Source organism: Salminus brasiliensis, chromosome 16 (genome assembly GCF_030463535.1).
Source record: "Salminus brasiliensis chromosome 16, fSalBra1.hap2, whole genome shotgun sequence".
In the NCBI taxonomy this organism is placed as follows: domain Eukaryota; kingdom Metazoa; phylum Chordata; class Actinopteri; order Characiformes; family Bryconidae; genus Salminus; species Salminus brasiliensis.
The window spans coordinates 8,455,445-8,483,349 of record NC_132893.1 but is presented as its reverse complement, the minus strand read 5'-3'; the positions used below and the strand labels follow the sequence as shown (position 1 = coordinate 8,483,349).

The following is a 27,905-nucleotide window of genomic DNA, read 5'->3' as shown; positions in this document are numbered from 1 at the left end:
CGATGACCGCTTGTGCAGGATTCGTAGTCCGGGGTAAAAACTACAAATCCCAGCAGCTGTCCAGTGACGTAGGCTACGTCTCGATCACGTGTGGGTGTGGCTTTGAAAGAGGAGGACGGAGCTGCTGCTGCTCCTCAGAGGGCGCGGAGGAGCCGGAGCATCACAGGGCTTGTTAAAGCTGTTAGTGCCAAACCATTTGGGGTTCGCAGCATGAGGCAGGACGGTTCCATGCAGGTTTGTGTGTTTTCTATTTTCCACATTTATTGGGAGACAGTAAAGGGTTGTAAGGGTGTAAAAACGTCCGGTTTTGATGAAGCTTTCCGTTTTGAAATAGAGATCACAGTAGCTAATAATGTAGGACAGCGTTCGGCGTCCATGCCATGGTATGTAAATAAATAAATAACGATATATTTGTTTATTTAATATGAGAGCTTTACACGTTCAAAAGGAAAACCCGATTAAATGAACACTGTTTAGTGTCCATAGAAAACACCCATCCACGAGTGGGGGGTGGGGAATGTTCCTGTCAGCGCTTTAACCCTTTAAAGCTTGTACAATTAGATGATTGCCAGAATATATATTTTTAATCTTTATTTGACCTTCTGACCAATTGTATATAAAATAAGAAACAAAATAACACTTTGCTAATATTACTTTTATTTTGTATATTTGGTACATCCGGGGTTTTTGCTCACAGGTAACGCTACATATGTGTTGTATCAACAAAACTGATTATATGATTATAATTAAAATAGCTAATTGTTTAAAATGTTTTAGTAATTTCAGACATGTATTTTTCTCTTGCTGCTTTGCACAGATAATCCACCAGGGAGCAGAAAATATGCATCTGGTTTTAATTACTTATTTATGACAGTTATTATAGTTATAATTTATATGTACTTTAATCATTATTTAAGATAATAAACGATTACATGCATTACAGTACTGATGCTGCAGAATCCTCAAATACTACATACTTGCTTTTAAAGGGGTGCACTAACGGTTGTGCCTTCACATGCAATGCAATTTTTGTCACAGGTTTTTTTATTGTTCGCTGGACATGTCTTGGATCTATGCCGTGTTTTGGCCATTTTTTAACCTTACGATGCAAGGTTTTTATCTCTAGGCTTATGCTTTCTGACTAGGTGCTCAAAAATGTTGTCACAACGTTGTCACAACCTCTTTATTAGTAATGCTGCCATATGGTAATATGATTAGTATTGGAAACTTAGCAAAATTCCAATATAGTTCCAATATATTGAGACAATATTACCTTTTCATGGGGTCTTAGGGTAATTCCCTCTTTCACAGATGCTCCTTACTATTTCACCTTGTCACCTTGTCATGTTGTCAAAAGCTCCTAGATCGTTGTCAGATAATGTTGCAGAATTTACATTTCAATTACATTTCAACATTCCAAGTCATTTTAGAGGGAATAAGTAAATATCGGGTAAAGGAAGATTTTCTACCTCTGGGATTAAGCTGTTACTAAGACTAACCTAGGCCTTTAGCTCTGATTGAAATGATCTGTCATCATGGCTCTGATGGCAATGGATAGGCTGCAGAGTGGAATTTTCACTAACAGCTATGAATTGGAGCCCATTAATATTAGATGCAAATGAAATGGTGCACATGCAACACCCATTGAAATGCTAAACTGTGTACTAAAAGCTCCTCTTTTATTGTCCTCCCTTTGGTGCAGATGGCTGCGACACAGAAGGAGAGCTCAGACCAGAACTTTGATTACATGTTCAAACTGCTGATCATTGGTAACAGCAGTGTAGGGAAAACATCTTTCCTCTTCCGATACGCTGACGACTCCTTCACGTCAGCCTTCGTCAGCACGGTGGGCATTGATTTCAAAGTCAAAACCGTGTACAAGAATGACAAGAGGATCAAGCTGCAGATCTGGGTACGTGGGCTGTTGAATAGAACTGTATGTCCTTCACTATGGTCAGATGTTTTGTAGAGATGGCGTCTTTTTTTCTAATACCAAACCTGATATAAGTCTTGACTGTTGGCCTGTATTGATATTAATCATATATTTCTTCTTTAAAGAAGCTATTTTTAATCGCAGCACTTCATTTAAAGCAACGTTATGTAGTAGTCTGTAGACATATTTGTGGGGGGTGGCTGGCTGGAGGCTAGACGTCACATTAACCTTCCCAAGCCCAATTGTGATAAAGCAGAATCGCGCATCGTTTCTTTAATGTTTTATGCGTTGTCTCTCCACATATGCATCCGCAATGTACTTTACTAGCTCTGCTGTGTTCTGATACTCGCTGTACTTGGTTCAATGATGAGCGCTGTGTGTATTCAGTTAGTGTGGTTAAAGACTTTACTTTGCTTTCCCCGCGAGACACGTTAGTTTTACACATTCTACAAATTTGTGTTTGAGCCCGATACGGTAAAAACCAGCAGACTGATGGCTTCAGCACACAGAGCGGAGTACAATGCTGGCTTTAATGATTATCTACAGCCGTGCGTGAGCTCTAACAGTTAAACGAGGAGCCTCGCACAGAGATGCTGTTATCCTTAAATCCCGGATGTGATCCGATTGGCTTTCAGAATCGGCTAAATTAGAGACATATTAGCAATCACATATTTTGGCTACAAATCAATGGATACCGATACATCGTTACCGCTTGATTGTTCCATCAATATTATGTAATGTTTAGCTAAAATAATGATTTTAAAGCTTCGCTGACTGTAATAAGGGGATGTCGTCTCTGTCATTGCTACTCTGAGCTCGGCACGCTGCTAACTGCACGATATAACTTTGATCTCAGCTTCTCCAGAAAAGCATGTGTAAAGCATGTCCTTAAAGGGTGGCTTACACTTCTGTAGGGGGAGCAGAGGCGCAAGAAAAACCTCACACGGTAAACATCACGGTCAAACCTCTCAAACTGTCTACTGTCTCACAGCAAGAAGTACACAGCTAACAATCACACACTGTGAATAGTCATAATACTTACTTATTTTAAAATGTAAAACTGTGTCCTCTGATGTAAAATTACAAACAGGTGTGGAAAGAAAGAATGGCATCAATGAGGTTAAATGCCAAAATTTATACCTGTGTTATATCTTTGCTCTATAACTGTGTCAGTGATGAACAGTTCATCTGTGTCTGACCTGGTTTAAACAAATGACTCTGAATGGCTGAAAATGGCTGCCATACACAAACCAAATCATTCATAAATAACCTTTTTTTTACCAAATACCTTTTTCTATCAAACCTGGCATTATTTTATTCAATACAAGAAATAAAGTCTGCCCATTTTTTGTATTAACCATGTCTGTTAGAAGACCTTACTTACATTTTTGTGCTCCTGAAAATTCAAATGAAATGCATCTCCAGCACCTCAGCCTTGGAGAGTGGACTTAGATTTACGACGTTGCCTCTTCTGATTTGAAATGTTTGTCTCTGAGTCCATGCTGATATTGTGGAGCTGCTATGGCTGCTATGGTCCCACCAGTCTGACTAATACATATGGAAAGTAGCCCGGAGCAAGCACAGAGCTGAGGTTTCACTGCACAGGGTTACTGTCAGAGCTCGGCCAGACTCCCCAGATTGATTCCGGGAAGTGGCTCGTCTGTAATAGTATTTGTAGCGAAAACCATTTTAATCAAGCCAGGGTTTAGCCCACTAACACATTAATTGCCTATTAGGAGTGCAACAGCACAGCAAATCATACTATATGATATAGGACTACAATGAATTAATTTACTACTTATTCTTTATTGTGTGTTAAACTAAAACAGAGCTAAGAAGCCGACAAGGACGTGCTAAACTAGAGGAAGCACCTTAGTCCGCTGGACCACTTGGAGCCTCTATACTGTGTTTATGAGAGTCAGATTACAGATATTGCTTAACTGCTGACGTTTACCTGCCATTTAATATGCAGTAATAAGCATATGTGGAAATTGTTAAGATCACTGTCAGTCAGTCTTAGTAGGTGTTTGTAGTAGAACAGCTTCATGGGCAGTGCATTTATGAGCCCATCTTATCTCTCATCATTTGGCACAGATGCAGCACAGCCTCCAATCTGAGAGGAACAGCTGCTCAGTGTCTTTTGTTCCTGCAAGCTGAGCGTGCGTCAGGCTTGATTCATGCCCTACGTTTGGAGGCGCTGGTCCGTTGAGCTGCGTGGCCCACGTTTGCTACGCGTGGCTTTGCTTCTCGGTGTGGAAAAATGAGCATCAGTCACTTTTAATGGGGCTCCTTTCACAGGACATCTGTCTGGGTCTGGCATTTATCAGCAAGCGTTTTAACTGTAGCACAACCCCAAAATGTCTGAATATCACTGCTTTAGGCTTAAGGGGCTTCATAGCTGACCTGTAGACTTAAAGGTAAAGCCAGAAACCCACAGCTTTGTCACCATGTGTATAAACAATAATAAAGGCAAATGTTGGTGACTATTGATTATATCCGTACTCCGTGACTCCAGTATATCCGTGACTAGGGCTGGGTGATGTGGTAAGTATACTACATCACAATATTAATAAATGTTTTTCACCATACAAGATATTTATCACCATACATGAAATCACAGACTAAAAACATCAGTGGTGTCAGATTCTTAAAAACTTAAACTTAAAAAACTTAAAAAAATACTTTCTTATACTGAGTACAGTGATTTTATTTATTCAGACACTTCATAATCTAATTAAACCAGTCTAATTAAACTGTAATGAACTGTGCAGCTGATCAATGTTTATTAAACATTAGCAATGTCCTCAATATACTTAAAAAAAAACATATTGCGTATTACAATAACAAATTTTATCACGATACGATCAAATATAGTCATATTGCCCAGCCCCATCTGTGACTTATTGAGTATTTAGAGGATTAAGTATTCATAGTTTTTTTTCTTTTTTTTTAGAAAGTAAAAATAGGCCTAATTAACCAGTTATGTACCACAAATATGTTTTTTACATTATTGGACGATAACACAAAGGCTCAGTGTGCAATATGAAGTAAGAGGTTGGTCATCTTAAAGTACTGCTTTAAAAGCTACATGCCTCAAAACATTGTATTGCCAGGTTCTTGCCAATACACAGCCCTAGTTTTGGCTGTCAGTTCGTGGCCTGATCCCACATGTCACATTTATGGTAATTTCTATTCTAGCTTGGTTAAATGCATTCTGGTTTGTCCTCTGTGCTTAATGGTGTCATGATATTGTTCAGAACAGGGCAGGTTGGCTATTTGTCAGCATCCTACATCCTAACCATTCTCAGGCCATTTCCAGTCCCTGCCCCCCAAAATTCATTCACCAGCCGTGTTCTTTGCGGCTCGACACTCCGCCACAACCAATGGCATGACTATTCATCTTGAGCTATTTTTACCCTGCCTCGTTCAACCACAAGGCCTATAGGGAGAAATCGTTGAGGTAGAGCAAGGGAGGGCAAAAAGGGGAAACAGCTGAGCTGGGTTTTTTTCTTCCTCTCTGTTACTTCTTTATCTTTTCATTCAGCAAGATTTCAATCTGGTCCTCATTTTTCTTTTCTTTTTTTTTTCTTTCTTTCATAATATGCCCGGTAAAATCAGCCATTTGATTGGCAACACTGCCCCTCTGGAGATTGAAATCTTTTCACAGAAATGAGTCTTGGCACAGATTTGATGCTAAAGACTCTTCCAGAAACTGGGGCCAGTTTTTGAGTGCCAGTTTCTATAGCTGTTGGGCTTGTGTTTGTGGACACATGTAGGTGTTTTTGTTTTTAATTGCTCTGAAGATCCAGAGAATTTTTGCAGTTCACAATTTACCATATGGATTCAATTCTGCTGATGGCTTTTTTGATCTTGGTCATGTTGGAAGTGATCTTGAACTGCCTGAAATGTACATGCTAGTATACAGGCTCGTATTAGGGCTGTGTATTGGCAAGAGCCTGGCAATATGATATATATATCTTGATACAGGGGTTGCAATTCAATATATTGGGTTCAATATATTGTGATACTGTAAGCAAGGTGATGTATTGCAATTTCTTTAAATCAAATTTGAGAGTCAATGCAGTATTGCAAAACTTAATATTACAATACTCAGGTGTATTGATATTTTCTTATTAATACGTTTACCCCTGGCATCTTAGAGGTACACAGACTGAATCTGAAAATGCAGTTACGTATTTGATTTCATTTACATTAGCAACTCCTAGAAAATGTAATGGTATAGTTTAGCCATATACATATCCAGGGGCATTATGTATGTTATGACTCATAATGACAAATAAAAGGTACTAAAATTGTGCTGTTGTGTTTAAAGAGTTCTTTTATCCAACACAGTGTAAAAGCAAATACAAATTGGTTTGAAACCACTTACCACTTTAGTTAAAAAAAATGTATTGACCAGTTCATCCCTAATAAAAGTTTGGACAGCAATAGAATGCAGTTGAGAAGTAGTAAACACCTCTTTAGCTAGTCAAACAGTTACTGTCTTTAATAACATAAAAATAGAAATTAAAATCATCAATGTGGCCACATTACTAAGGTCTTCATAGTGCCCCCTTTGGCGGACTATCACAACTTGTAATCACTTTTTGTAGCTAAATGTCTTCCAATTCTTGTATTTGCAATTTTTTCCCACTCTTCTTTGCAGAAGGCCTCCAGTTCTGGGGTATTCTTGGGGTTATTCACTAAGTCAGAGTTTGGTACACAACAGGGACTGTCCAATGCAATATTTCCCATACCTGAAGTACTCGTCCCTTTGGTAACCATGCTTGCCAATCTCGTTAGGAGTGATCAATCTTTGCACACAAGCTATGTGTACGGTGTTTTCTTTGTGCAATTGTGTGCACAGAACTGGGATGAATACAAGTATATGTTACACCCCTACTATTCACACATTCTCTTTAATGTTAAGGTCAGGAGAGGGCCGTTCCAAAAGCTTCGCTTTGTGCTTCTTCAGGTCCCCCAGTGTTTCTCTCTTTCAGATTCAGCTTTTTAACAGATAGTTTGCAGCCATAGTTTCTGGTAGTTTGTGGAATCCACTCTTCCCTCCAACTGTGCAGTATCGCCAATGCCACTGGTGGCAACACAGCCCCAAAACATGATACATCCACCCCCATGCTTCACAGTTGGCAAGGTCTTCTTTTTTATGAAATTCTTTTTACTTAGTCAGTCCACAGCACCTGCTTCCAAAACTCAAGTGGCTTTTCTACATCTTCTGAAGCATACCCCAGATGTACAGACATGGTCATAAGTAAGCTGCCGGTCCTCAAATACTTGCATCTATTTTTCCAGTGAATACTGAACTCTGAATCTGCCATTCAATTCTTTAATTGCCTTTTGGTTAGCAGTCTTTTCATGTTGTTTCATCATTGTCATGAAATGGGCAGGTAGCTTGCCTTGGCTCATATTCATTAGTCTGAGGAGCTGTCCATGGTGCTGCTCTATTTCTCCTGTTAGTACTGTGCACTTGGGTGATTTACTTAAGGTTGTATTCTTTTCCATTCATCATTCACAGATTATTATCCAAACTAATAGTGTAGCTAATGACCTCTTGACCATGGTTGAGCTGTAAGTAAAACCTCTCTTTTTCAGCTCCTGTCTTTTTCCTTACTCACTTACACATGCCAACTCATTGGGGTTTTAGTTCACCTGAAGCTCTTTGGGGGGTTGTTTGGTTATTATGTTCTGTACACTGCTATTCTCAGGATAGGGCTGCACAATCATCATCTCACCATTGATTGCAATGTGCACATGCACAGTAGTCATATCACAGGACATATAAAGTCTTGTGCAATATCACATTTGATGCTTGTACAAAAGGAAAATTCACACTGTTCTTATTATTTTCAGATGATCATGTATATTCATATATCATGTATTTTGCTCCAGTATGAAATACACAGAGGGCGTTATTATATCATGCCATGTTGGATTACTGACATCTGGTGAAATCTGATGAAAATCCCTGTATTTTTAAATATTGCTTGTATTGCAGAAAACTTTTCGTGCTGCCCTACTTCAAGCTAAAATAGTTTCCTTTTTTCCTTCTTCATGTACTTTCTTCTAACTTCAATTTGTTAATCAGTATCCCATAATTGGCCTTTGCAGCAGCTTTATCAGCAAGACTTGCAATTATGGCTGCCACAGTTAGTGCAGTTCTACCCAGTTAAAAAATATCTTCTCCGTGAATCAGCAGTGCCCATTTGGCAGGTTGAGTGATTTATAAAGTGTATTATTAGAAATGCTTTTCTTTTAGCCTAGTTTGCAAGCCATTCATTTACAGTGATCTCGGGCGTCATATTGAGATATATGATACTGTATTTATGAAAGCAGATCATTGCTGAAATGAATGATTGATGGTGGACAAAAAACAGTCTCAGATCTCAGAGAAATGAGCAATATCAATATTAGCAATTTATTAGTTAATTTATTTAGTGTTTATGTATAAGTATCGCCAACAAAATACATAAACAAACTGACATTGCAATATATATATTTTTCTGCAATATGTTGCAATATTTGAAAATGCTAAATTTTCAAGGAAATTTACAAGAACCAGATGTCAGTAATCTTGCATCAAATCAAATTTATTTGTATACCGCTTTTTACAACCACCATTGTCACAAAGCAGCTTTACAGGAATCAGTAATACGACAAGAGATCAACAAAACATAAAGCCAAAAGCAACTACTTAACCAGAACTACTTATAAATTATTGATAAAAAGTCACTGTACCACCAAAAAGTTGTATGTGCAAGATTGGAATGGTACTGTGATGTCTTTGATACAATTTGCCTTACATGACATTGCACATCCTGCAGTGTAACTATTGCACTTGCCCACATTGCGATGACAGTGCTAAAACGATATATTGTGCAGCCCTAGTTAGGATACCTTGCAAGGCATGTCGTTTTTGCAGTATGCAGCTGTATAATGGAATTCTGTCCAAATCATGCAGTTCAGCTCTCTTCTCAGGTCTACTTGGCACATCTTGGCTTGGGCCCAGTGGCCAGGGAGGTTTCAGCCTGTCGAAATGACGAGCACTTACATTGTCAGACAGAAATTTATCGGCCCTGTGAAAGGATAAAGGGTCAGTCCACACACGGAAGGGATCAATAAAACCGCTTGGGGCAGGGAGGAGGGCTGAGCTGAAGGCTTGGGCCAGCTCTGGGTGCATGAATCTAGTGGATGGAGTGCAAGCTGATTGGCCTATCAGGCTAAGGGCCATGCATTAACTAACACAGCTTTCACTTTAATTAGTGCAATGCCATATGGCAATATAGGAAATGAATAGCACCCCCCCCTTCTTATAGTGCTAAAATCAAGAGAATTTACCTTGTGCTTTACAGACATTGGGCTTCATTCACTAATATATAATAATAATAAGAATGTTTTTAAGTTTGTTCCTGAGAAAAGCCCAAACAAATAGTCTGTCAGATTCATGTTTTTGTTGTTGTTTTTTTGTTTATTGTTTTAATACACAAACAAACAGTACAAACAAAATATATCATAAGTACATTTGTATTTCTTCAAGGGTACAACGTTCCCCCTTTTCTTTTTGAAAGAAGGTTATAGACGGGGGGGGGGGGGGTGAAGACAAATATAACACAATCACACATAAGGACACTACAAAAAGCAGCTGTTAGAGACCTTAAGAATCATCTTCACACCATATCTGCATAATCAGTTTACTTCATGACCGGTTCAGTTGAAAGTTACTGATATATGAGAATGATTCCAATATGGAAAAAAATGTACTGGTTTTACCTCTCAGTGAAAATCTGTTTTTCCAATTGAAGGTGATCCATAGTTGAGATAGTTGGTGGTTTTTGTTGTTTCCAGTTCAGTAATATCAGTCTGTGAGTCTGGGTCAGCTGGTTGCAGGTCGGGTCAACCTTTGTAAACATCTTAAGAAGTTTGAATTTGGAGAGATTAAGTATATGTAGAACTTGAACTTGAAGTAGTCCAGAAAGATCAATACCTAGGTCCTCCACCCAAACTGTTTTTACGTGCTGTAAAGTGGTACCGTGTTCTAGCTGCAAGAGTTGGTTGTATATGTCAGATGTTCCTTCCTTAATAAGAACTTAGAATTAATAGGTTCATAGGGATATTTATGGGAAATTTCATTTTTTTAAAGCAAATTTGTAGGTAAAAATATATGACCTGAGGTAAATTAAATTTAACTTGAAAATTGTTGGAATTTGGGAAAGACTGTATTGACTGTATTGCTTTTTTTGTATCATATAAATGAATGTTTGGCGGTCATTTTCAGAGTGCATAACGTCAGGACCTGATGAGAGATATGTTCGAGGGATAGGTAAGGCTGAGTATATTAGTGCTGGTAAAGAAGACGGGAAGCAGTAGTGGCTTTCAACACTTGACCAGTCGGATAATTGCTCCTGGAACCAGAATGAAAGGACACGTATGTTACATGACCAGTAATAGAAAGACGTTTTAATTCTGGTGTTCTTTTTGTTCCATATAAATTGTTATAATCTTGAGCAGTTTCTTAAAGAAGGCCTTATTAATGAAAAAAGGGATGCATTGAAAAATGGATACGATTTTTTGGATACGATGGATACGATATATCGAGTTATTGTAACTCCTAAATATGTAAATTGAATTGAAACAGTAAATGTGAGCGGATTGCATGTTTGTTAAGTTGTCAGAGACTGATCTGAAAATGTATACCCTTTTAAATGGTTGAATTTGTAGCCTGAGCATGATGTGTTTTTACACTGCAGAATTGTTCACGGCTCTCTTATAATGATGGGTCACACTGTCCTCGTAACCTGAACAAATCTCAAATAAGAACACATTGGTGAATTTCAGAATTAAGGGCGTAATAAAATCCTGATACACTTAAGCATCGCAATATTGTTATACAATATTATATTAAATCTCAAACGCAGCATCGATTTTTACTTGATAGTTTATATGTAAAGATTAGTGCCAGGCGTTGGTTCATTGTGTGTTGTGTCTCTTTAGATTGCACGGTTCTGAAAAGTTTTCTTTTTACTCAGATTTTATGAGCATGGTGGTATGTTTTTATACTATGGCAGTTTTCCTAAAATTGTCTAATAAAAAAGCAGTTGCCTTGCTTACAGTATCACAATAAATTACAATATATTGAATTGTAACCCTTACATTGTGATACATAGCACACATGTAGACATGCAGATACATTGTGATACATTCTTGCCAATACACTCACCTAGTGAAAATCTTTGTGAAAGCTTTGAAAGTGAGTTTGAAGTCTTGGTTGCATGGGTGGTGAATACAACCCATTGTTAATTAATGTTTTATTCCCTATAGAATGAAAACCACAGTTTCCATATGGAACAATTATATGAGTACAGGCCTTTTTTTGTTGTATTTTGCACTTTACAAATGTAGCACTATTTTGAACCTGGAAGGCATGCTCAGTTATTCCAGTGTTTTAATCGAGAGCCTCAATTATTTCAAGAACAGCCTTTTAGTGACTCATAGAGTGAGTCAAAGTCAATATTCAATAAACAGAAATAAATAAACAGCTAGTGTGTTAAGGTGGATTTAGAGAGACTCCACAGCATCAGAAAGACGATGAGGTGGTCCGACTGCAGGGCCGCCAGGCATTGTTTTCGCCATACTGCATGCTGGCAGGAGCAGCTTTGATCCTGTTTGAGTGAAGGATAACATTAGGTCTAGCACAAGGGAACATATCGGACTGGTCACACGCACATCGCTCAGTGGACGTGAGCGATTAGGACTTGCTCCGTCAGGGGGAGTGAACCGAGCTGCCTCTGGACTGCAAAATCTTGGTAAATGGGCTATTAGTCCTGCAGAAAACTTCATATTCTAATCATTATAACAATAGTAGCTTCACATCTTTCTTTCTGCATGTCTTTGCGTTTTACATACATTGTTATGTTTGACGGGACCTTTAAGTAAGATTAGTCACAACAGCTAATGAGATGCCACTTGATAACCTACCCCATTTTTACACTACTAGTCCATAAATATATTTTTATGTAGTCGTTCATAAACAACCAATCAGAGTCAAACCAGTGAAAATCTGTCTTATGTATTGTTACCCTGCAAATAAACAACGAAGATAGTAGGTCAAAAGTGATCTATATACAAAATATTAGAAGATGCACCTGTGACATACATACAGAGAGACAGACACACACTATTGGCCCTCCAAGAAAATGAAGGCAGGCAGTAGTCTACGACAACACAGATTGAATTTGAATGTTCTGATACCCGCAGCTATGTTCTGCTGCTGCTCTCTCTTACAGTAAGAAACAGAAAGGCTGATGAACACGTGTTTCTATACAATTAATTTTGTGGACCTTGAAATGATCTTTTGTCAGTGGTGGACAATACAAACCCATGAACCCACGGCTTCACTAATAAATGAAACAAGTACCAATTTCCTTTCAAAATCTATTCTATAATAATTACAGCATAGCAGTGATAACAAGGAATCACAGCCTTGCCTAGTAACCCAGCACCATGCCATACTGAATCATCGCTGACTCAGAGCCACATATATTTATTTATATACAAGTCTTTGTAAAGTCATTGAAGCATTTTTACTGTGGCCTCTATGTCTGTTTCATACAGCATGTGTTCAGGGAGAACATACTAAGTAGATCAATCTACATTAACAGAAGAGATTAGGAATTTCTGATGATTTTTTCTTGAATTTTAACACTACAGCATACTAAATATTAAATGTTGAACGTTTAATATTTACGACATATAAGCAGGATCAGTGAAGATCAGAGGAGTTCAGATTGGATTACTGACACCCCACACAGGATCACCTTGGGATCATCATTTAAGATCACCCTGACATCAGGGGGTCATTTTGCGATTGTCCTATAGTATAGGCCAGGCTTTAGTCAAAGTTTGCTCTGTGTCTGTGGTTGATCTGATCCATATTTAGGCCAGAGTTAATTCTCTAGAACAGGGATCTCAAGTGTTCTCTGCAAAGGGCCACTCTTCCGTACCAATTGTGTATTGGCAACCTGGCAATGCGATACCTATTATAATATAGCGGCTACAATTCAATATATTGAAATATATTGTGATTTATGTTGTGAAAAAATTATAGGAAACCTGTCATAGTAAAAACAAAATACCACCTGCATAAAATCAGAGTGAAAGAAAGGCCTACTTTTTATCCAATCAGAACAGTGGGTACAACACTGCTACCTAGGGGTCAACACAGTACAAAATGGACCACTGTCTGTCATTAATGTTTGCCATTTATTATATCTTTATTAAAATGGTGTTTTGGGGATTAAATACAGTATTACAAAACATATTGCAATACTTTGATATATCAATATTTTCTTACACCCTTAATTATAACCAGTCACTTGTTTGAAGACCAACTGATGAATCCAGTGGAATTAGCTGTGCTCCACACAGATCCTTTGTGATGAAGATCGGTAAACCCTAAGCTAAAGAACCCTGACCTGCTCCTCACAATCAGCATGTCTCTCTAGAAAAAAAAAAAGCTCTGGAAGCTGCAAAGTGATGGATTTTGTCCTTTATGGCAGTGATGGTATCTAAGCAGCTTTATGCCTTCCTGAAGGAGCTGTTTACCAGGCTGCCCGGTACCTGCAGAGAGGGAGGTGGGGAGGAGGAGGAGGCTCTTACATGGCCTTATCAGCAGCTCTGTTTGCAGTAATTAGAGTCGTCCACTCCAGCCCATGTGTGCAAACAGCGGCCTTTCGCAGAGCCATAAAACAACTTGAGTAATAATTGTTGAGAGAGAAAGAAGCAGAAATACTTCTAATGGAGCCAGGGTCTGGTAGTGCATATATATATGTGTGTGTGTGTGTGTGTGTGTGTGTGTGTGTGTGTGTGTGTGTGTCTCTGTGTGTGTGCTGCCTTCAGCACGTACTCGTGTGAGCAAGCACAGAATGTGTGGCCTGTCCGAGCTGCCACTGTCAGATAAGGAGGCCGTCCTCTGCAGGCTGAGCTTCGCTGTGGCTTAGCGATGGGAGGGAAAATTGCCACTTTGTCATGGTCCATTGCACACTAGAGGGCAGTGTTAGTAGTCTGGAGGCACAGGAAAGCTGATTTCAAGCACTTTTGGTGACACGCTGTCAGCTGAGGGAGGTTATTTATTTATTTATTTATTCTTGTTTTCTTTCTGTAAACAGAATCTTCTATATTTAAAGCAACATTACTTTTAAAATAAAGATGCTTTATACTGTTCTTTGAGTGAAGGCAGAGGAACAGTAGAAGAACCATGCTTGTAATACCCAATTCGTACTCACACATATCTATTACAGACATGGTTCTTTGTGGAACCATAAGTGGTTCTTCTATTGCTTCGCGCTTTTTTATGAATTTTGACAATTTTACACCCTAAAATAGCAGTTTTGAAGTCATTGTGATGCTCCACTGGCATGTAAAAAGAGGAAAAGGGCTCGGCACAGGGCTCGGCACAGGGCTCGGCATGCTGCTAACTGCACTATGTAACTCTACCCCTTCAGTTCAATTGCTTTTTTTCAATTTTACTGGTGGTTCTGTATCTATCAGCTTGTCCAAAAGCGCATGTGTTTTTGGTGGTGGCTCAAAGTGTGAACTACACTTCCAGACTGTTGGGGGAGGCCGGGGCAAGAAAAAACAGTTCTCACATAGTATGCATGGAGCATTCAAGAAGACGTTAACTTGATAGTGCTGGAATGGTTCACTCCTTCTTATTCAGACTGTATGAGGTTTTCAGTGATTTCTGCAGTAAATTTCCAAGGCAGCAATTTAAGAGGATTTTCATCAAGCAAAAACAGGAGGTGGATTTTTTTAAATCCAGTGAGTCAGTGAGACACGAGGGCCCGACAGCAGGTGTCCTTGTAGTTTTAGCTGCATTAAGCACTGAGGCAGAGAATCACACCATTACAGGAATATGTTGCTTAAGAATGCTATCATGGTAAACAGTGAATAAAAGGTACACTTACAAATAAAGGCTTTGGCTTGGCCACCTGGTTTAAAAAAATTCTTTGATTATTATAGAATCTGTACATTTTGGGCTGGATCTTTAAGTTTTTTCACACTTTTCATTTTATTTTATTTATAGGTTCTATAGGGAATCCTATACTCATCACTCCAAAGAACCATCTTTATTTTTAAGGGCATAGTGTAAACTGGTTGCAGAGTTTTATTTGCATAATGCTAAGTGGCCTCTAGCTTTACTGTAACATTACTGCGGATACACCAGCTGGTGGCATTCCCATTTTATACCTTTGTAACCCTACCCCATTAATGCCCCCAAAATGATGAAGCTATTAATTTACTGATTCAGATGCGGTGGATCTTCTGGACGGTGGACACTGTAACTGGAATTGAACTAACACACAAACATATATAACATTTAATTGTGCATCTAAAATCCAGATTTCCGAGATACTGTGTCTTTTCTAGCAGGTGAAGTGAATGAGAACAGTGGGGGGAGTCAGTAACCTAGTGCCCTCTGTCATAGTCGTTTGTATGGTTGTAACGTTACTCCATTAGATTTTCAAGGAGGCCAAATACACTTTTTTACTTTTTTATTTGGACTTTGATAGGACTTACTTTCAATCCAAACTATACATTCATATAGTGCCCACAACTATGCTAATTTGTCATTGTGTGAAGACTAGTACCACCGATTAGTCATCACACCACACACACCAACGCATGACACATTTTTACTTTCACATCAGCTGAGCTCTGTACTTACTTTGGCTTATAAGTACTTACTTAACACATTTTATCTGTATTTTGTTTTTGTTTGTGAACCCTTCGATCCCAAGCACAGTTATATACACTGTATGACAAAGCTATATAATGTTATCAACACTGGAAGGACAAAATTGATTTGATGTTAATGGGCCAAAATACATTTTATAGCTAAAAACAGTAATATGTAACTTGGGTATGTTGGTCTATGTGTAAAAATAACAGCATGTTTTATGATGTTAGAAAACCCAAAAGAAAGTCTGATTGAGATGACATAACTTCATGTAGTTTGATTTAACTACAAGTGTATGTTGATTTTAGGCATGCAGTTTGCACAGTGCTGATTGGGTGGTTTTGGAAAGCGTTCAGGCTTCCATTAATGTTAGCGCCACTGTTCTTGCTAAACTGGGCTTGGCACGCTGCACTATGTAACTCTGGTAAAATGGGCGGGTTTACAGTCGCAAGAACAGTGTAGCGCTACGTAACCAGAGTCATATTTGAGTAAAATCCTGTAATATTACTCCACTAACTCAGTCTACATGCTTCTTTCACTGTGAGCGACGGTTCTGTATCTCATAGCTTGTCTAAAAATGCATGTGTTCTTTAGGGGTGTCTCTCAGCGCAAATGACACTGTAGGGGAAGCCCAGGCGCATAGTATTTTAAGGTAGTTTCTCCAGGTTCAGTGTTATGTAGAGAAAGTTGCTTTATAACAGTTTATTTGACACTGACAACTGGTTTAATCTTAGAATTCAAATCATTGCTGACAGTATATTTAGCCACACAGATTACACTCATAAATAAATAAAATCAGTGTTAAGAAGCTTTATTTTTATGCTTGTGTGTCTGTTTGTGTGTATGCAGGATACTGCGGGTCAAGAGCGTTACAGGACCATCACGACCGCCTACTACCGCGGTGCCATGGGTTTCATCCTCATGTATGATATCACCAACGAAGAGTCTTTTGGAGCGGTACAGGATTGGTGAGTGGGCATGCTTTCAGAATAGCTTTCAGAACAGAGTAGGAGAAAATGGTACAAATTCCTCACTCACCACATCTCTCACCAACGTCCACACTCTCGCGCTCTCCAGCTGATCAATGAGAGTCGGGGTTGCAGTGTTTGAACAGTAGGAGACATTTCTCTGTAACAGACTGTGTGTGTGTGTATATTTGTGTCCTTGACTGGAAAAAAGTGTTCTGTTTTATGGAGGTAAGTGAGTCATCGCCTTCTGAGAGCAAACCTTTCTTTTAATACAAATGTCAGGAGTGATACAGCCCTGAGGAAGACCAGAACGAGCCATGCTCTGTTCCATTATGGTGGAAAAAACACCTTCCTTTCATAAGTAGTGAAGGCTATAACTATTAGTGGATAATCTGTAAAGGACACTTTAATGAATGAACATCGAGATGCACTGATTGCAATTTAGATTTTTTGAACATATGACTGGCTGATTCTTGGCCGATTTTCTTTCTTTCTGAACATTAATGCGAAAGCATAAACAGTAATGTTAAACTGCTTCTGCTGTGACCAATGGCTGAGGCTACTGCATTTTCCTTAATACGCCAATAATTCACACACCTACCAGAGTTTCTGCTCCATCAAGATTAAAATGAAAAAACTTTGCTCATAATCGTGTCATATTTAATGAGGCAACCAATAAAATGACCGTTAAACTGAACCGATGGAGATGCAGGACTGCGCAGTCAGACAGATTTACTCATATTTATGATTTAAAAAGAGTAACTGACTGGGAAGAATTAAAGTTGCTGGATTTTACTGTTTGAGCTCATCGTTGAGCTCCCAGTGCAGCAGTAAACGCCGCACTGCTGCAGACTTGCAGGGTCACACAAATGTCTAGAACTTCGATATGATACGCTTCAGCCAAGACAAACTAGCCTGTTGTATGCATTATGGGGCCATTTCAGTCACAGCTGTGGTGTGTGTGTGACTATGTTCGTGCCACTGGCATAAGTGTAATTGTAACCGGTACAGAATTGGTTGTATGAGACTGATCGGCCTGTCACCGGGTGTGGCCAAAAAAATGTCCCATTCCAGTCACCAGCCAATAGCGTGGTTCATCTCTAATTCTTAGGGATGTCAAAGCTGCATTATGCAAGTATTTCTTGCTCCCCCTACAGTCAGGAAGAGGTATTTGTGCTTTCAGGCATGGCTTTTGATTAAATCAATCAACCAACAGTTACAATTGTTAAACTGCTCTGAATCAGGAGTGAGAAGAAGATTAGCATTAGCTTAGTTAGCAAGATAACATCCTAGTCATCACAGAATGTGGTGGTGGTTCTGTAGCCCACTTTCTTTGCTATCCTTGCTTATCTAGCTTGGCAATAAATCCACAGATCACCACTAGGTTCACTAATAACAATAACACAATAACAATAACAGTAACTAATAACACAGATTAGAGCCACTGGTAACACAGAACAAACATAGGCAACATAGACCTTGAACATGTTGTAATTTTGAAATACCGTTCTCATTTGGAGATACCATTATCAAGTTTAAAAACTCTGTATATCGTGTTACCGTTATAGCGCCTTGACTGAGTGGGGGCTGACCGAATGTGTGTGCTTCTTTTGAGATGGGACACCATTTTATTGCTGATGGATATGACATTTAACAAAGTTGAAGGGAAAAAGACAGGAGGTAAAGGGTTTTGAAGGGCAGTTGGGTTGTTAATATTTAATGGAATTGATTTAAATGTCCCTAAGGATCAGGAACTGCGAACCAGGCAGCAAGAAAGTAGACTCTGTGCCCTGTTGGAGCAGGTCAGTCCCGGTCAGACACCTCATTCTGAACTGAGGTGGACGAGACTCTATTGATCCTCCCGGTGGGGTATTTAGCTGAGCTCGGGGTGCGGCAGTTGATTTAATTAGGCAGCAGCGAGACTAATGAGAGGCCTGACAATACACTGAGGAAGTGGACGGAGACGAGGAATGAGGGAGCATGGCTGAGGCGGATTCAGACACTGGGGCAAGGTGACCTAGCACAATATGCTTCCGGGGAAAATAACTACAGTGCCGTAATAAAATAACGCTCATGCAGACTGGCATATGGCATTTTACATTAAATTAGCAGCTTCTCTGTGATACTCCACTGACAGCAATAGAGAGAATGGCATCAATATCATTGCTACACCAGGCTCGTCGCACTGCTTACTGCACTATTTAACTTTGGTAAAGCGGCCAGGACAGTGCTCGTGTTCCCTACTCTATTGCCCCAGTCCACATGTTTCTTTACTTTTCAGTGACGGTTCTTAATCTCTCAGCTTGTCCAGAAATGTCCAGCATGTCCAATTGTCTCCTTTAGGGTTGGCTCAAAGCACGTATTTCACTTTCCGACTGTAGGGGGAGCCCAGGAGCAAGAAATACCAATTCTGCCGCTTTAATGTTTGAGGATATAAGGGTCTAAGAAAGGTGGCTAAGGCTGACAGAGTAAAATAAGACTAAACAAAAAGGGCAGAATGGTAGAATTTGCCTAGAGGCTGCACTCAGAGTTTGAGAACATGTAGAGTTCACTGGCCGCTTTTGGCTAAAAAGTGGTCACCCGCCTAACTGAATGTGACAAACATGCTGAAAGAGTGGTCTACTGACCCTACTGCTTTCTGTACAAAAGACATAATGTTCTTATTAAATAGCTGATAATAAGAATGTTGATGTATCAGTTGGACAGTGATAATGGGAGATATTGACAACTAGCAGTTTTATCTGTATTGCAGATTGCAATTAATTGCTCAGGCATGTAGTCTCCTTACGATAAAATAAAACCCTAAACCAGGGTGAGGAACTCTGCAGAGTTTTGTGGTTTTCCAGCTCAACCACACCTGATTCAACTGCTCCGTTAATTGTCAAGTTTAGTAGATGTCTTGGAGTCAGGATATCACCAAACTGTGCCGGACTCCGGCCCACAGTTCCCTACCCCTGCCCTAGTTAACATGAGGTGTTTGGTTTTCGGGAAATATGGCGCTGCGTAATCTAGACATCTCCACTTTGGTCTCGTATGGCCAAAGGAAATTGTTTTCACTTGTTAATAATCTTTCTTACTGTAGAATCAGGGACTTCAGATTTGCCTCTTAACCCTTCCCAGATTGATGGGCAGCAGCAATTGCTTCTCTAAGATTATTGCTGATGTCTTTGGCATTTGTTAACACACACCTAAATGTTCCAGACCAGCAAACTACCAAAATGTCTGCTTTTGTCAAGGTGGTCAAACTTGCTGATGATCAATTAATCAAGGGCATTTGCAGCACCTGGCTGCTACTTACCCTCTTAATTCCTATGGAAGCAGTAAGGTGTACTTAGTTTTCACACACTGTCTGCGCATTTTGATCTAGTTTTTGTTAAATAAATAATGACTGTGAAATCTGTGTTGGATCAGCTTACGTTACTTGCTAAGTATTATTGTATTTCACCGCATACCTTCTTTTAGCTTAAACGCACAGTTGACGAGCAAGTTAGCTAATACCAAACCAAAATGAATTTTCTTACTGAAGGTTAAAACTGTTAAATCTGTACAAGTGTAAAACAAACTGGAGCTTCTTTTTCACTGGTTCTTTTCTGTGACAATTCATTAATGCAGTAGTGCTGTAGCGCTAATGCTAGCTGCAGTAGTCTTTCTATGCTTCCTTCAAATCAGACTTCCACAACTCCCACCACTTAGTATGACTTAGGCCTACTCTCTACTCCACCAGAGGAGGAGGAATTCAATTACCTTAGCAAGCCCAGGAAAAAAACATTTGTGTTCATTACATTCATACAAATAGACACAATGGAGAATATTGAGGTCAGCAAAAATGATTGAGGTCTTGTCTATATATTGTACAATAATGTAATTATTGTGACGGGCTGAGTTCAGACATCTCATGTTTTTAAAATGCTATAATGCAAATCTTCATTTAGAAATCTTAATTTGCTTTTTTGCTTTTCATGTTTTGTCAAATATTTAAGCAATCTGGCTCATAAACATTTAATTGAGGAGTCAAAGATAGGTCAGTGTCTGTTGGACCCTTATAAAAGTCCTGTCCTGGTCTGACCTGCTGTGTAACCTGCTGTACGCAAGTAAATGCTGGAGTTTACTGTAGATTTTGCAGCGAAGGGGCTGGGCTCCCATTACACCAGCTGTCTGCTCTCTGCCAGCTCTGCTGTTGCTATGGTACCGATTATTGGAGCGAACAGCCTTTTTAAAGAAAGAGCCTAGGAAGCTGTGTGCAAAATGTTTTGTCTGAGCAAGTGTGTATTAACGGAATAATGTCCTACATATAGTGTGCTTCCCTGTGTGCAAATCACAGTGTATGGAATTAGCATTATTTAGACCATGATGCATAATGTAGAGCACAGCAAGGCAGAGTTTTACACACACAGACACTGTTGTTTTTGTATCCAGGTCGACCCAGATAAAGACGTACTCATGGGACAACGCGCAAGTCATCCTGGCTGGGAATAAGTGTGACATGGAGGAGGAGAGAGTTGTGTCTGTGGACAGTGGCAGGCTGCTGGCCGAACAGCTGGGTAAGTCCAGTCCCACTGCTGCAGCTGCGCAGCCTCTTTCTCCAGGGCACCAATCGGCTACATCCATCTGACTCCGGAAACTAGTCATCAGGGCCACTCTGAGCCAATCAGCTGTAATTCTCTGACCTGGGCTCTGGGGTTTATTGAATCTGAACTAATATACAGCGGTCAAATGCAATAACACACAATCCTTGTCCAGTCCAGTGACTTCGTAAGTTGAAATGTGATGTTAAAAGGCAGTTACCATAGCAATACTCCTAAACCCACTGCAGTTCTAATAGTACCACACCAATTCAACAGCTTACGCCTTAAGGTTTCGGGGTGGTATGTGCGCTTCTTAATTTATCATATTTACCCTAATAGTGTGTACTGTGTATTCTCTGTGCAGCTACATGAACCGAACTGTTACCCCCGTACGTGACGGGTTGATATTAACACGTACCGTTACACTTCTAAAAACACAAAATGAACCACTGTCTGCCACCAATCATTGCATGTAATTTTGTAATGAATTATTATTAATTGTTACTGTGAGAATTGATACAGTATTGCAGAACATAATGTTCCAATACTCAAGTGTATCAATATTATGTTTCTAGTACACTATTCACTATTCTAACATCATGGTTTTAGATTTCCTTCTGTTTTTTTTTTAATTTTTATTTATTTTTTTTTATTCCAACAATTAATATTCCGAATGCCTTCTAATCACAAGCAGACCTTCAGTGTGAATAAATTTGAGCATATGGAGTGTGCTCTTACAGCTCACAGCTCAGGCGATAATTAAACACATCTAATTAGATGACACCAACCGCTTGCAAACCGCACTCTTCATAGGCCAGGTCTTTAGAGTGGGGAAAACAAACAAAAATAAAACCTCACTTTCTGATGAAAAAGATACATCCAGAATGAGGACGAAGGAACACGTTTCAGAGGTCCACTGATTTTCAGTTTTGTTTAGGCCAAGGGATTGTGAGGGCCATGGCCAAACCTTCTGCTTGCTCTTCATATGAGAGTCTGTTGTGGGTTTTGAGGTGTGTTTAGGATCATTATCCTGCTGTAGCAGCCATTCTTTTTTTTCCAGAATTTGCTGGTATTTGGTATTTGATCTTCCCTTTACCAGTGAATATTTTCTGCGCTACTGGCTGCAACAGAAGCCAAAAGCCTGATCGATCCACCCCTGTGCTTACCAGTTGGAGAGGTGTTCCTTTGTTTTTCTTTTTACCTTTGCTAAATTGTAGCCAAAAAGTTCTGTTTAGCTTCATCAGCCTGACTTGTGTTCAAAATGTATGAAGCTTATTTAGATGTGCTAAAATTTCTGTTTTGTCGTGAAAATGCAGGAAAGCTTTTGTTCTGATGACTCTGATATTTGTGCAGATGACAGTAAAACAGTGCACCATCACTCGAGAGTCGAGTGGTTCTAAAGGACTTTTGCAGGGTTTTTTGTTTTGTTTTTTTGTTTGTTTGTTGTTTTTTTTGCAGATTTGCTTTTTATCAATCCTACAAGCAGTTCTCTGGGAACGTTGATTTCTTTTGTTTCTGTAAACTGACATTTTTTAAATGCCTTATAAACTGAGGATATGGCTACCTGAAAATGCTTTGCTTCTTCTAATCTTCTGTGGTCTTCTGCTTTGTGGGTTTCTGTTATTTTACCAAGATAGGTAAGGCCCCCATAAGGCCCTTGGTATTTAACTTATTTGAGAAGGGGCTTAAACATTTGAATAATACAAAAAGACTCTTATTGCATATCAGGTTCCCCAAATGTTTTAAATCTCAGACTCCGCTTTACGGAAATTCTTTGGGATGCACCCAAATTTGAGGTTGTGTGTATGGTGCAAGCATTTTATTGTATTATTTATTATTTATTTGTTTGTTTGTTTATTATTTGTACTTTTACTGCACACTTAAAAACAATACAAATATTTTCACAAATTAAATAATAATAAAATAATAGATAAATAGATAAAAATAACACTGTAATCTTGCTTAAAATCATAAATGCTTCATCCTTGCCATCTATCCATGCATTTGAGTGATCAGCTATTCTGTTCTGATACCAATATGCTATCTTTAGCAAAAACCTAAAATATTGCAAAGTAATCAGCAGGGTTAGGTGGTCTTTCTTCTTTTGTGTTTTCTTTCTGGTGTTCTCCATCTCTGAGACTAAAGTTCTGCCTTTTTTTGTCTTGTTTTTGTCTCCAAGGCTTCGAGTTCTTCGAGACCAGTGCTAAGGACAACATTAATGTGAAGCAAACCTTCGAGCGTCTGGTAGACATCATCTGCGACAAGATGTCTGAGAGTTTAGAGACTGACCCTGCTGTTACCACGGGAACCCAAGGCAACGCCAGATTAACGGACAACCCGCCGCCCTTACAGCAACCCAACTGCGCCTGTTAGTGTTCTGCCTAGTGCATCGTAGCCCAGCGCGGGTGTGTGTCTGTGGAATACTTAGCTCCTTTAAGTTGAGGCATTTAACCTTTAAACCTTGTGGATGAAAGGTGGAACAAGCCAGATCTCATTGATCATGGAAAGCATTATATGAATCTTGTGACCCTCTTTAGCTCCACCCCCTCCAGCCCAAAAATTGTCGTCATGGTAACCGTTTCAGGTATGACTTGGTCCGCTCCTCGTTTTTGCGTTGGAATCTCACACGCCTTTCTCCTTTTGTTTGAGAAAAGTAGAGGAAAAGATCACAAATGCCAAAAGCTTTTGTTTTATGACGGCACGCTCTGTATATACTAATTAAATTAAAGCTCTAGATGCCATTTAAGCATAAACTTTATTTTAAAGCATACATTTACTTCATTTCCACACTCATTTCCTCTCTGTAGAGTGGACCAAAGTCCAGATCTCTCCCACATGCATGTGTTAGGTATTTTTTTTAGATTTTTAGTTGTATTCTTTTTTTATTTTCATGGCCTGAATTTAGCCTTTTATTAAAAATGAGATATTGCTCATCTGAAACAGAAGCAATTTCGTTTCTATGAATAAGAATTTATTCCATCTCATACCTGAAAAACTCAATTTGGGTTATATAAATTTAGCTGCTCTGTTAGCCTTTAACACACTCAACTATCTAGGCAGATGGAAAAGTGCACACATCGTAAATCATTTACAGATACATAATTGTATATACCTCCGTTAAGATTAAGAGATGTTGTTAAGTGGAGCCATACAGAAACATATGAAGTAACAAATGTTTCTATTATAATAGTAGTTTTTCAGAGAAATCCTTAAACAGTTTTTACATGACTTATTTATTCATATATTTATTTTAGTGTAAAACTGCTCAGAGGGTCCAAACATCAAGAAAAGCTTAAACCATCAAATTTAGAAGAGTGCATGCTAGTGGCCACAGTGTCCCATGTCCATTCTCTCTTGTTTATCACTGTGGTCTTCTTTATCTCTGCTGGCAAAAAAGCTACTTTGCAGTAAAAGCAAAGCCTTGCAGCGTCTACCACTTAATCCTGATTTTGTTCTTCAAGCATAAGAGAGGCTTTAGTGATGTTTCGAGTTCTCCTGTTTTTGTGCTAAAAGTGAAGTGCGAGTGCAGCTCTCTGACAAGAGGACGCCACAACACTCAAGGAAAGGTCCCAGGAAGCTATTTTCCGCAGCGTGAGTCAGACCATCAATATTTTACCAGGAAAACCTGGTATGACTTATTTTGCATTAGAAATGACAAGTGTTTATGCTTCCTATCGTGAATCACCACCGCTGCACAGCTGTTTGCAAACTCACATTTCTTTTTCCCGGCAGTTCAATGTTTTCTCCTTTATATTATACTGCTGCCAACAGCCATGCTCTTCCTACAAATGCTCTTTAATATTTTATAGCTGCTGTTGCTGAGTTGGACACCGTTTACAGAATATTGTAGAAATTGTCAATTGTCAGAAATTGTAACTCTTAAAAAATAGAGAAATTAACAAATGATCAGTGATCTTTGTAATGTGTGCTGGTGACCCTTCTAGTCTGAGCAAACAACTAAAATAACCTTGGATAAAGCCAATGGGACTGTGTATCGGCAAGAACCAGTCAATGCGATACATATTATGATACAGGAATTAGGATTTAATATATTGTGAAACTGTAAGCAAAGACGCTGAGATTATGGTCAGAGTTTCGCAAGTTCCGTTTTTAGGTCCTGCTGCTTCATCATCAGCAGTCTGCCAGAGAGCAGAATTGGCCGTGCTCTCTCTGGGAGATAGCACTCTCTTGTGATGCTGGCTGGTACAGGTATCTGTTTGCTGATGTTTCAGAGCTGGCGATCTGTCACCAAGCATGTTTCCTCCAAGCATGTTGGCTGCTTAGTGATGCTGCATTGGTAACAGTTTGAATAAAAGTAGGGACTGAATTGGGTATAAATAAATAAATAAAAATAAATAAATGCAAAAAGATTTTTTTAATGCAATCAGAACAGTGGGTCTGAAGACAGCACTAAATGAACCACTCTCTGACACCATCTTTATAATGTAAACTATTCATTAAATCAATACTGTGTTTGAGAATCAATACAGTATTAAAATAAATTAAAATAATATTGCAGTACTTCAATAAATCAGTATTTTCTTACACCTCTAGTTACCAGCTACATAAGTGTAAATGGAAGCACAGTAGATATGCCAGTATTCAGTAATAAGGTATACTGCAATGTTCAAATTTAAAAAAAAAAAAAAAAAAAAAGAAACTGCTGCTGCATTTTAGTTGAAGAAGCCACATCTTCACCAGAGCAGCTCTGGTTTCATGAGCTTCTATTACACCTTGTGATCCTAACCTTTGTTTGATGTTTGTACAGCTGGGGGAAGGTTGTAGTGCTGTCCCCCTGTATTTAATGTGCTGTCTAGAGTACCAAATGTCTTAAAGCTTAGCCTGAAAAGGGGCAGACACACAGATGCCCATTAGGTTATAGTGTTATACAAATGGAAATTTGTAGTGTTATACAAATTTCCAGTCAGGATTCCAGCCAGACCTAATTTGCTCGATTTTCTCTTTAGCCTTGAAAGCTACAATCAGAGTTGGCCGTCACAATGGGCTTCGAACTCCACTGCTCACATGTGTGTGTGTGTGTGTGAACTCACCCTACTGCACACTGCTTTCTCATTATTTCTCTATCAAAAGTACTAGCCGCTTTAACCCATCAATTGAAAATAAAGTATAATTTATCTCTAATATACTGTATAATCAGAAACCTGCAATGCTAGCTACCTACAGAGCATAACAGCCCTGTGTCAAATACCTGTACTGGTACAGTTGTGAGTAACTTGCATGCAAGGTCCCATCTCTCTCATTTGCTGTTGCAAATGTCCATTAAACTTTGCAAAAACAGCTTAGGCCACCTGGTAGCATCTGTAGCACTGCTAACAGACTAAAAAGGGACATTTAAAAGCATTGAAAAACATATATATATATATATTACAGATGACTATAGTAAAAGCCAACATAAGCAAGGGCAGGTGATTTTACATTGGTCTGTAGTGTTATTTACTGTTACTGTATCAGATTAAAATGAGTGTTAGCAAATTCCATAGATAGAGTTGAGCGTACTGTAGAGCCAGCATGTGTATGTCTGCGAATAGTTGTAACATTAAGCTGCTGGTGTGGTCTTCCACATAGGATAATGACTACTTTACTGAACCTTCATTCACACTGCTGCTTGATTTCTTAGAAATTAGCAATACTTAGATTGCAAATGCCAAATCTCAGTTTGTTAGACTAGGTTAAATGGGATTTTAACCAAGGTTCTGTACAGCTTGTCCAATTAAGCAACAGTTGCAAGGAATGAGCGTATTTGTGGACAGAGCATGGATCAATAGGTCAATTCTTAAATAGTTAAATACTAAAGCTAAAAATGTAGCCCTTAATTGAAGAGTGTGTTGGATGTGGTTTTATCACATGTTCCATGGTATTGTAAGTGTATTGTGTGAAAAGAGCTCTAAAATGGTAGGTAGTGGACTTGACATAAGCAAAAATAAACGCAGTCATATAATATTTATCGTGTCCGAAACGAGTAGGCCAGTCTGTGTAATGCCAAATGGACCTTGCGCATCAGTGTGATGTGTAATCGGTGTGTAGGAAACAAGCAAGATGTGACAGTTTTCTGCAGCCACAGCATTTAGCATTACACTTGCATGAAATTGTGAGACATCTATATTTAGAGAACTGTATCTATATAGTCGTTTTATTTCTGCTTCCCGCAGTACGTGGGGTGCAATGGGCCAATAAGTGCAATATTTTGAAACCCTGTCTCTTGTATATACTGTAGATGTATAATAAGGATGAATGAATTGTGTGGGTGTGTGAACGGGTGGGTGAGTGAGAGAAATGGATTGTGCGTACATGCTGTAAGTGAATGAGCAGTTGGTGTAAGTCAGTAGTTTACTACTGTGTGTGTATTAGTAGAAGTCATGACCTGTGTCTTGTAAATTGGCAATGCTGTTTTTGCACATTCAACTCCAATGTTTAAAACCCTCCTCCTCCTCCTCCTCCTCCACCTGTTGTTGTGTTGATACTGATGTGTTAATTCTTTGTGCTAGAAAAAAGAAGACTAAAGTACTGTGTGGCAAGTATGTGTATGGCTGTGAACGTGTGTGTGTGTGTGTGTGTGTGTGTGTGTGTGTGTGTGTGTGTGTGTGTGTGTGTGTGTGTGTGTGTGTGTGTGTGTGTGTGTGTGTGTATTTGAATGAGATTAAAAACTAGCTTATTGCCTGTAAATTCTA

At 39.1% G+C, this 27,905-nt stretch overlaps 1 protein-coding gene across 1 annotated transcript; it reads left to right on the top strand.

The window, feature by feature from the left end:
- Nucleotides 1-116: 116 nt before the first annotated feature.
- Nucleotides 117-27,905, top strand: LOC140536651 (ras-related protein Rab-3C-like). The gene is made up of 5 exons (XM_072658582.1): nt 117-234; nt 1,703-1,912; nt 16,533-16,651; nt 21,068-21,192; nt 23,396-27,905. Exons 1-5 carry the CDS (start codon nt 211-213, stop codon nt 23,587-23,589), a joined length of 672 nt encoding a protein of 223 aa, XP_072514683.1. The 5' UTR covers nt 117-210; the 3' UTR covers nt 23,590-27,905.

Bases quoted from the DNA above. Each gene is read 5' to 3' on its own strand.
- LOC140536651 (XM_072658582.1), top strand. From the start codon at position 211: ATGAGGCAGGACGGTTCCATGCAG. The intron at 235-1,702 runs GTTTGTGTGTTT...CCTTTGGTGCAG, and splicing joins GGCAGGACGGTTCCATGCAG to ATGGCTGCGACACAGAAGGA. The intron at 1,913-16,532 runs GTACGTGGGCTG...GTGTGTATGCAG, and splicing joins GGATCAAGCTGCAGATCTGG to GATACTGCGGGTCAAGAGCG.